Genomic DNA, 10,972 nt, shown 5'->3' on the forward strand with positions numbered 1-10,972 from the left:
GAATTTATTTCCTGTAGCTTTTTTATCCTACATATTAAGTACAGTGTAAGATACAAGAAAAAAGCTGAAATGTGACATCCGTACATGCTCTTAGGACCGATTTAGTTAATCCTCATAGCTGTCTTAGAACACCCTTCTTCAGAGGTGTTCGATGAAGAGTGAATCACCTACCATAACTTAAGATTTGTCATTCTGTAAAAGAACTGTTTAAGAAACCTGCCTATCCTCAAGACAGAGATACCTTCTTATTGCTGAATGAGCAACTTGGTACGTGAGCATCTAACTTTCATACCCTGTTGACTTGTACATATTAATGGCATCATAGCCCTGAATTGGCAATACAGTTAAGTGTTCTCTGAATGTAAAAGTGAGTGTGACTAAAAACAGTTTTTATTTTTTAGAGTATTTTTTTTTAAATAGATCCAGACAAGAGTACTTACTGTCTTTGGCCTGAGTCAGGGAAAGACATGATGAATATCAGAGACCATAATCAATTGATTTCCATGCTTCACTGAGACATCATAAAACTGACCATAAAAACTGGAGAAGGTAACTTCATACTAACAGCAGATTCCCTCAAGCTACTGTAAACCAGGAAGCTTACTGAAAGGGATGAGAAGTGAACATGTAGTTCCCTTATAAAATACAAGGAAGGTAATGTTTCTCAAATGGCTTGTGAAGGATCCTGAAACCTAAATAAGAAGAGTTTAAGAAATGTTACCTATCATTTGATCCCAGAGATGGCTGCACCATCTTTTTCTTTTTTTTTAAAGAAAAACCCAGGAGTGTTTAACTACAGAAATATGTTATTTGCAGCTTTAAAGTAGTCAGCATTTATAACCAGTGGGATTTCCAGTTAAAATAAAATAACCTAGTAGGTGGAAGTAGCAACAATACAACAGTGATTACAATAGGAAAGCACCCTATTCAAGAACATTCCACACTAAGTTACAAAAATGCATTTTATTACGAAAAACTGTTTAAAACAAGCTTAAACTTGAAAGACAATAGACACACCTAAGAAATCATTTTGAAATAAAACATATACAAAATTGAGTGATCTGAGAAACAAATACTCTCTCTAGCATGTTTTAATCCGGCAAGCTCCCAGCTCTGTGTTAGAACGTAACACAGATTGATTCTTAAAGTACCTGAAACACTCACTCTGGAGGCTTTTGCTCGTATATTAATTTGTTAATTGCACAAACGGGATATTGACTTAGACAGCATGAATGCCTCTTTGTCTCCATAGTGCAGGCTTCCTGTTTTGTAACATTCCAGTTGTGGTTTTGTGTTCTAGAGTAACACTGTCTATCAAAAGTTCAAGCAGCCTTATTTCAGTCATCTATAGCTGTGCAGACAATGCAATCGTGTTGTGCAAAAAGCAGCTTCAAGTACAATGTTAATTAGATGAATCTAGAAGTAACTCCAAAATCCTGCAAGAACTGTTCTACTAGGTGCATCCATGCTAAATGCAAACTCATTACGACAAGACACGCTGATGGCATCACTTCAATGCTAAATGCAAATAATTCTATCACAGAAAGCTCCAACCACTCAAAGTTTGGAAGAGGCAGGACACAAGATGTAGCAAGGATGAACATGTGCACCTTGCATGTATTCCAATGCCAAATCTTGGCATGAGTCACACAGGGTAAAACACAACTAAGGAAAAAAAAAATGGGCAAGAGGCTTTCCCTAGATTTTTAGTTTCGGAGTAGTCCTAACTGCAGGACAGCTAATCTAATAAACAGCACTTCCATTTAAAATCAATGTTTACACAAAAAAAGGAGCTCTACTCTCATTGCTGACACTGAAGGAAAAAAAAAAAACTGTGCTAAAGTAGAATGATATTATTAGAACTGCGAGGAAAAGCTACAGAACAGGAAATCCTCAGCCACTTACCATCAGTTAGTGGGGTGGCAGGGAAGTAAACATCTAACCCACGTTTAATGCCCATGCCTAGTAGCAGAAGAGAGGCTCAAATGCATCTAGGTCACAAGCAGTCTTCCAAGTCTTCCCCACTTCTCATCTTTTCCTCGTTTTCTCCCAGAAAAGGACAACTAATGCTAACCAAGTAGCCAATCTGCTACTACCATCAGGTAACTCCTAGCCAACCATAGCAGCCTTCTTCTGGATTGTACGACCAGCTAAAGATGCTAACCTTAGTGCATCTTAGGGAATGAATATGATTAATGTCTCTAGCATGCTGGAATGATTTCTTCAGATTTTTTACAGGACAAATTTGCCATTTAAGTGAACTTCATCCAATCATCAAAGACGTTCCTACCTTTAACAGAGTACTTCCTGAAACAGATTTTGGATAAGCCAATTTACTTTGATGGGCAAGACTTTTAATATTTCCTTTTGGCTAGGAAAAGCCCTCTCATCTAATTCTCCACTGTCTTCACTGAAGCTTCTGCTGCCAGAAGGTTTCTGGCCCATGAAACTGGAAGTCTGAGGAGACACATGTTCACGCATTCCTTGGATGAATTTTCTTCCTTGTGCTTTACAGCACAGCTACGCCTCCTTCGCAGCGGCTGGTGATCATGTTGGCAATTTCAGTCCAACTGTCCATATGCGGGTTATAAACTTCAACAGAGTCAGAGGTTACTGGAGCAGCGAAGTCGTGACTGGGAGCTCGGCCTCCTGAGGCATAAAGAAATCCATTCACGGCCACAACACAGACACCAGCTCTTGGTATCTTCATTGGTGCAACTTCAACCCACTTTTCCTAATGAGAATGTGAAAGAGTCAACAAATAGTTTTAGAGTAAGCCCTGATTCTGCTAAAAGTAACTTTTAAAGCTTAAACGATTGAAACATATGCAAAGAACACTACGCAAACACATCACAGGCTCAAATACAGTATGTGTACAGCACGAAGAGGATCATCAATACTGTAATGACAACATTTTCACAAGCAGCCTACATCATGCTAGTTGCTAAAGAACAGATCGCTTACTGCCTACATGCAACACCCCTTCTTTTCTTCTGTCACTGCATAATGCAGTCTGTCTCCAAAAAAAAAAAAAAAAAAAGCCCCACTAGAATAATGTTCTGCTTTTAACCCTGGCTACTGTTCCAAAGAACATCGTGTAAACATGAACAATAACAGCCAGGATTTATTTTGTGTTCAAAGTGATTTTTCACACGGTGAAACACCATTATAATTTTGATGCAGAAGACACAGTTTTGCAGCAAAGGGCAGCTCTTACTTTTTCAGAGTGTTTTTTTTTTTTCTCTCTAGTCAAAGGACTAACTATTCTACTAGGGGGAAATCTATCTCCCTACCTTAACTGTACCAAGTATTTACCAAGCTACCAAATATCTATACACTGTGAGCTTTCAGTTTCTGAAAAGCATGCATACAACCTTCAAAAACACTCCACTCTGAGACAGATTAGCAAAATTCTGCAGACTGGTTAGGTCAGACAAACCCTGAGGTCACTGAAGCTTTGTTTCACTCGTACTACCAGCCAGCAGTGAAAAGGAAAACTCAAAATTTAATTTTTTATCTTTTTAAAGAAAGGAAGCAGCCTCTCTCTATAGTATCTTACACAGCGTTGATTCAATGTGCATTTCTGAAAGGACGGGACTCTATCATACCTCTTCGAAGGAGTATCTTTCTACAGTAGCAAGAGCATCTTGAGATTCATTCCAGCCTCCCACAGCGTAGATAGAATCGTTGAGAGCAACTACACCAAGATAGGCTCTCCGGGTACCCATGGGAGGAAGCTCAGACCAACGTTTCGATATTGGGTCATAGACTTCAACAGAACGTAGCTCTACTCCTTCATTGCTGATACCACCAACAACATAAATCAAACCTACAGAAACAAAGTTTTTCCTCTATTAGATTTCAAAATAAAACAGTTTGAAAGACAGAAAATTCTTTTCACAACACCCATTTCAGTCTGGCATTACAAATCCCAAATAAAACCCTCCACCTGTCCAGAAGGCGCATACATAAGGTCCTCAAACAAGTAGATATGAGGATCAAGCACTAGAAGCTCTGATGAAAGCAGTCATTAATCAAGTGCAGGGTGGAGAATTCAGAAGGCTGCAATTGCTGACTAGGCTTGGATCAAACGCTTAATAAGCACATTTACAGATCAAGTATTTAGACATGGTTGTCCTAGGATAACCTGTGGCAATTCTTCAGATTGTCACAAACACAAATATGGGAGGTAAATAAAAGCAACACCAAGAAGAAAATCAACTGTTAATAGACTACCTGGATAACCATACTGACAGTCATATGGAAACTACTTTCACGAGGTAAATAGCAGAAAACAGAAAGAACTTTATGGTCTTTAATTTCAGTAGAAATAGGTACTAGAAGGACAGGTAAGTGAGGCACAAGCTTGTGCAACTGACAGCTCAGGACAAGACAAGGGTAAGAAATTCCTGACTGAAACACAAAGCTTTAACATCTAATATCTCTCAGGACTGTTTCTGGACACAAGGTAACAGTACTCACCTTGCATTTCACAGCACCCAAAGTAGTAACGGGGCACAGCCATGCTTCCCACCACATCCCAACTATTTTCTTCAGGATCAAATCTTTCAATTGTGTTGCCAATCTCTGCTCCAACCCAACCTCCTGCAAATGACAATAAACACGGGGAAAAATTTAACGGCATGAAGCTATGTTAGCTGCATTTTTAGACGTAGTATGTCCTGCACCAGTAATTCACAAACCAGCATGCATTTTACTAGGGAAACAAGTTGTAACTGAACAGTAACTCTTCCACAAATATTTGGTGTGCTAACGCTCATTTAAACAGCTCTTTTTCAAAACTTGAAATCTGCACATTTGCAACACCAAGATGTAATATTTAAGATAAATCGATGCACAAGTTCCATGAACTAACATTTAAAATCAACTTCACCTAGAAGAAAAACTTTACCTAAAGCATAGATAGCACCATAGCATGTGCACACTCCCAGTCCACAACGAGGATGGTTCATGGAAGCCACAGTGGTCCACTGCTTAGTGACGGGATCATAACATTCAGTACAGTCAAAAATCATTGAGTCCTTCTCACCTGCATATGAAGAGCAAGCACAGAGACAGGAATCACAATGTTTAGCACTGCAGACACAGAAGCATTCAACTCCTTCTCAGACAATGTTAAAATATGATTTTTCTTTCAGCTAGCCAAGTAGCAAAGACTTTAATTTTACTCAGAATTGAACTGTCATGAGAAACAGCCTTCATCAATAGTTTTCTGAAACACTACTGAAAACAAAGGAGTGAACAACCACAGTACTATACACATTCTATAGCACAAATGGCAGGGTTTTCAAGACCAAAGAACGTGTTCTGTGGTGCAGAACATGCATTCTTTAACGATTGCCAGGCAGAGCTACCCGTCACATCCTTGTGCAAACGTACATAACAACATACATAACAAGCCTTTCCAGGTAGGCAGACAAGTGGACTGTCTTGTACTATTGCTTCCCATGCTGTAGGCTTCTACTAGATTACAAGTGAGGAAAGAGACGCTATTACTGGTAGTACACAAAGCCTGCAGAATACTCAATGCCTCTTTGTCCATCTGAAGATGTCCACATGCTTACCAGTGACTTGCTATACCATGAGGGAAAAGATGTTCCAACAGGAACCAACAGGAATCCTAACTTGCACACAGAGCAGTGATGGTGGAGAACCAAGGAACCCTAATTCGGTTGTTATCAAAAGTAGAAGTTATATTACATACTGCCAGCTTCCTCAATACCACTTACAGGAAAAATAGTTTTGAAAAACTCCATCTGCAATTTCTCCAGTATCCACATAACAAATAAGGTCCTATGACTCTGAAGACCCTCAATTCAGTCAGGAAAACATCCAGAAGTGGATTTTAAACTGCATAATGTTAGGCCCATGCAATACTGCGAGTTTTTCTTTAAAACCCATTCCCAAGAATAAACTCATCTGGAACCAAAGCACACAACACTAATCCCTACTAAGTTAGTAAGTCAGTAAGGGACGCTGCTTACCAATTTTCCTGGATACTTTTTGAGTAAGTGACCCTCTGCATTTAACATTTCTTGCCTAAACATCATCAGAATGATAACAAAAATCCCATTCTGATACTGTAGCTAAGGAACAGGAATCTACTGTATGCCACTACAGGGCATGCACTACTAAAATAAGCACAATCAATTTAGCTTTCTGAAATCACTGCACAGAGGACAGCGCCTCTGATGCATACCAATTCTTCAGCAAGTTTCTCTTGGCAGTCACTTCTTTCCAGAAGTAGACAAATGCTTTGCATAGTAGGCCAGGGCCTACTATTAGCATAATGAAAAGTCCCAAGCCGTGTGTTTGTTTCAGCTGTTACCTCCAATGGCATAGACCATTCCTCCGACAACAGCCACACCCAGCCCACTCCGGGCCTGATGGAGAGAGGACACCGTGGTCCAGTAGTGGCTGAAAGTGTCAAATCGCTCCACACAGCTGAGGGCTCTGCTGTCACTCCAGCGTCCTCCTTGCAGTCGGGTGTAACCTCCTAAAAAGCAAATAGAAAGGTCATGGCTGAGTAAGAGCTTCCTGCTCAATCCCATGCTCCTATAGCTAAACCATAAACAAAACAAAACAACCACAAACAAAAAGCACAGCAGCAGCAGCCATTAGCTACTTTTAGCAGGAATCAGACTTTTCCACGTTGCGTGACTCCTCCAACACACAATGGTCACCTTGTAGGTCACGTAACTTGGGCTACTACAGTTCACTGCATTGCTACTGACATGACTGTTCATGTTCTCAGTGAAATGCAGAGAGCAGCCAACAGCCTTTGATATCTTAAGTTGGTGTTACTTCCCACAGGGTGACACAAGAGTACACCCTCCCAAAACTATAGCATTGGTGAAAACTTCTAAATTACATGTATCCCATCAAATGAACCAGGAAGTTCTAGACTGAGAAAACTTCAACATTCAGAAGAACAAGAAGTGCAATGAAATTGCATTCGCCAGAATGTGCTTCCAAGGATGGACAAACCCTCTGCTGATTTACAGCTTTCCACCCATGGCAAGTAACTTCTAAAGGCAGATATAGGCTTTGAATAACATGTCATAATAACATGAAATGTGAATGATCCCGCTCTAATTCTAAACAGAAAGCAGGTAAGCCCTGCCCATGACAGGGGAGTTGGAATTAGATGATCTTTAAGGTGTCTTCCAACCCAAACCATTCTATGAATCTATAACATTGCTATTTTTTGTATCTTCTCATTACATAAAAATAGTCCAGTATCTCTTTCAGTACTGTCATGTGAGATACTACTTTATCATTTGTTTTACAAGGTTCAAACAGCCACATTCTAACCTACTGCATAAAGGTACTTCCTGGCTTTCCTCCGGGGACGACCTTTAGAAGCTTGCAGAAAACTGCTGACCTTGTTTTCTTTGGGAGATTTACAGACTTCACAATATTCTTTCAACAGAGTTTGTAGAGCCACCCGAAGGCTGAAATCTGGAATACCTTGAGGAAAAAAAGGAGATTAAAAAAGGCATGGTGAAAAGTTACAGACAGCAAGCGGTAGAAAAGTTACCACATTCTCCTCAAAACAACATCCTAATTAAGATTGCATAGTTTTGTAAGACTTTTTCAACAGCATGTTTTTAAACGAGCTGTGCTCATTTGTTAAAAGACACGACTCATCTGGTATAAAGTCGATCTTTTCACTTCTCATGATATTAATCTAACAAAACCCATCACAATACAGCAGCTCTGTATTCAAGCGAGGCATGTGCTGATCAAACATCTGATATCCCTTCTTGCTTTTCCTCACTTACCTTCTATGTACTTCAAAAGCCTTTGCGCTGGCAGCAGAGGGAACCGAACAGGCTCCAGTACTTCCACCACGTACTTCCTTCTTTTCCCCAGATCCTTCAGAATCCACTGCATGGCAGCTACGAACACCTGGTACTCGTCCTCGATGCTCAGGTCCTCGCTGCGCAGGATCTTCACCAGCTGCTCCTTGGTGAGCGCCAGGAACTCCTCGCAGCCCTGCACCTCCAAGAAGTGCGCGTGGATGTAGCTCTCGGTGAACTCCAGCAGGTCGTGGCAGGCGATCTGCTCGGCGAACTGGAAGAGGCCGATGCAGTTGAGCGGGTCCACCTGCCCCTTGAGGAACTCGCAGCACAGCTCCACCACCTCGCTCAGCTGCAGCATGTCGGCGGCCACGATCAGCTCCTGCACGTTGTGCTCCCCGATGCTCACCACCCCTGCGGGCAGGCACAGGGCGCCGGGGCCCCGCTGTGGGACTTGTAGGGGGGCGACGACCCCCGGCGGGAGGCCACCCCGTCCCCTCCCCGTCCCCGTCATTACCCGTGTAGATGAAGTCCAGCAGCGTCCCGAAGATGTCCGCCTCGACGCCCGCGATGCGCACCACGTCGCGGCCGCTCTCCTTCATGCCGCCCGCCAGCAGCGCCGCGAAGTACGGGCTGCTGGCAGCCAGCACCAGGCGGTGCACGGCGAACGCCTCCGGACCCACCTCCAGCCGCACATCGCAGAAGCTCTGCCCGGCTCGGAGCCGGTTGATCTGTGCCAGCAGCAGGCGGGCGTGCCGGTCGCAGAAGGAGCCGCTGCTGCTGCTGCTGCTCCCGCTGCTCCTCACCGCCCCGGCCGCCGCCATGGCGCTCGCTGAGGCGGCGCCGCCGCCCGCAGCCCTGAGGGGCGGCCCCGGTGCATGCGCAAAATGGCGGCGGCGCCCCCCGCTCCCTCAGGGGATGAGGTGCTCGGCGTCCCGCTCCCCCAGTGGGTTCCTGTCACTTGGCTTGCCGGAGCCTGGTTGCCCCGTGGGCACGTTGCCCGCTCTGTGGGAAGATTTCTTGTGTGGGGTTTCATCTGCTTTGCTCACCGCTTGTAGTGCTGAAGGGCAGCAGATTTGTGCTATATTTACCTCAGGCTCGCCTTTCCCAGACAGTTTAAGGTGTGCTTGTGAGGGAAAAACATGGCAATGCTGGGGGGAGACCACAGCTGGCACCTGCCCAGGGAATTGCTCATCCTTATCTCACTGACTGAAGGCACAGCCAGCCCGCGCACTGCTTTCTGTGTGCCATCCTGCTGTGCTTGGGCCTTCCTCTTCATGCTTCATGGATGCTTCATCACTGCACCGTGTAGTAAGTACCATGATGGTCCCTGGGGTCAGAGCTGATCCTGAGGCACGGCACGCTTCCATCTTTGTGTAATTCACTGAGTCACTGCGTGCCTGGGCACTGACTGAGGGAAGAGCAGCACAAACTGAGTTACACGCGCACAGTCAGTGGGTCCGGCAAAGCCAGCACTGATTCAGAGACAAAAACATCCCTCCTGAGTTTTCCACAGCCATTCGAGCAACGTGACATGCAGCCAAAGCAAAAAGCAATCAGAGAGCCTCTTGGAACACTTCCATATCTATTTATTGTGAGAATGGGAAAGAAAAACATGTCTGCTTACAGTTACAATGGTCATGGCCCCTCAGGCTTTTCTCATGATTCTGCATTTCATTGTAATAACTTTTAAATGTGCTTCTAGAAGGAATCTGAACTGTGATACTCCCTGGGGCCTGTTGGTTTCTCCATTCATCAGCATTTCATTCTTGACATTAGAATGGTAAAATTACCTTTCAAGCTGGCCTTAAAAAAATACTCACAGAAAATATAGACCTAGATAGAAAAATAAGTTTTTTGCAAGCACACACAGATGAATGTGTGCTGGTATGAGGCAACATAAATTTGGAGCTCGGCTAATAAATACTTTGAGATTTTTCTTTCATTGATGAATCGGTAAAAGAAACCAGACCCCTCTTTGCGCTGACATTTTATTCATCGGAAGTGGCCTGTGAGTAAAAGGCTTACAATTCTCCTCAATGCCAGTGGCTCAGTTGCAGGCTGATGTCAGCTGTTAGACACTTATCCAGCACTAGGATTTCACACCATAGCGCCAAATTTGCAGACAGAAGAGATTTGCTGAGACTGCTGATTTTGCCCCGAAGGCCTGTCCTATACGATATTAATGTGGCTGGATGGTTCTACATCCTGAAGAGGGCACTGCTTCAGCGTGGTTTTTTTATAACTGCACAGAAGCCATACAAGATGGAGCTAATGCTCCTGTATACTGTTATGTATCTCCTAAAACAAGCTGTAGATTTTCAGGAATAAATCTGAAAGTACTTTTGACAGTGTGAAATTATACTGTGTAACGAGGAGCCTTTTGATTAACACGCACCAAAGAATGACAACTTATTAGAGTGAAGGAGTTAAAATGTCTTTAATTTAATAGACCCCTAACATGATATTTGTCAATAAACCAGCTGAGTTCTGACTGACATATGGGACAGGTGACACAAAAGGCATGCTCACTGCTCCTCTGTGTGCACCACTGCCCATGCTTGCACAGAAATGCTGCCGTCATGGTACCAAGACCCCTCAGTGGGATAATCTGACAGACAAGCTACTCAGGCTTCCTCTTGAAAAAACCCTGTGCTGTGTTAGAGCACCAGGAAGGATTGCAGTCCTTCTCACGTTATCCCGCAGAGTCCTGTGGCTGCTCAGATTTCCCTGGCTGAAGGCTTCTCTGGAAAACCTTTCCAGATGCCTGGGCAGTGTTCTGCTGAGTAAGGTGCCTGTGCTCCCTCTCTCAAATCCTGCAGATGGTGCTGTCTCTACAGGATGGTACTTTCTGAACGTGCAGCAAAAATGGGTGGCTAAAAGGTATTACTTGTGTGGGTGTTGCAGTTCTCTGTCACAGGAAAGTCTTTGTTAGGTAAGATAATTATTATTTTTTTCCGAACTCCGTAAAGATGGAAAGCTTTTTAAAAAAAAACTACAAGAAAAATAATTGATTTGAAATGTTGCCTTTCTGCCTCCAGCGAAAAGCCTCTCCATTGTACCTATAGCTTTGGGGATCATTTTGACATAGTAGTATCCCCGAAGTGATCCTCATGAGGGTTGTCTGCTAAAGTTCTCTGTTGCAGAGG

The 10,972-nt window shown here is 43.4% G+C and overlaps 1 protein-coding gene across 1 annotated transcript; it reads right to left on the reverse strand.

The window, feature by feature from the left end:
• Positions 1-958: 958 nt before the first annotated feature.
• Positions 959-8,934, reverse strand: IPP (intracisternal A particle-promoted polypeptide). Its single transcript, XM_082766514.1, has 8 exons — positions 8,341-8,934; positions 7,806-8,237; positions 7,336-7,491; positions 6,350-6,517; positions 4,913-5,050; positions 4,483-4,605; positions 3,609-3,829; positions 959-2,734 (listed from the first exon to the last, which is right to left on the reverse strand). The coding sequence occupies exons 1-8, from the start codon at positions 8,645-8,647 to the stop codon at positions 2,510-2,512; spliced, it is 1,770 nt and encodes a 589-aa protein (XP_082622640.1). The 5' UTR covers positions 8,648-8,934; the 3' UTR covers positions 959-2,509.
• Positions 8,935-10,972: the final 2,038 nt, after the last annotated feature.

The sequence above is a fragment of the Aythya marila genome, assembly GCF_965140915.1.
Source record: "Aythya marila genome assembly, chromosome: 8".
Taxonomy (NCBI): Eukaryota; Metazoa; Chordata; class Aves; order Anseriformes; family Anatidae; genus Aythya; species Aythya marila.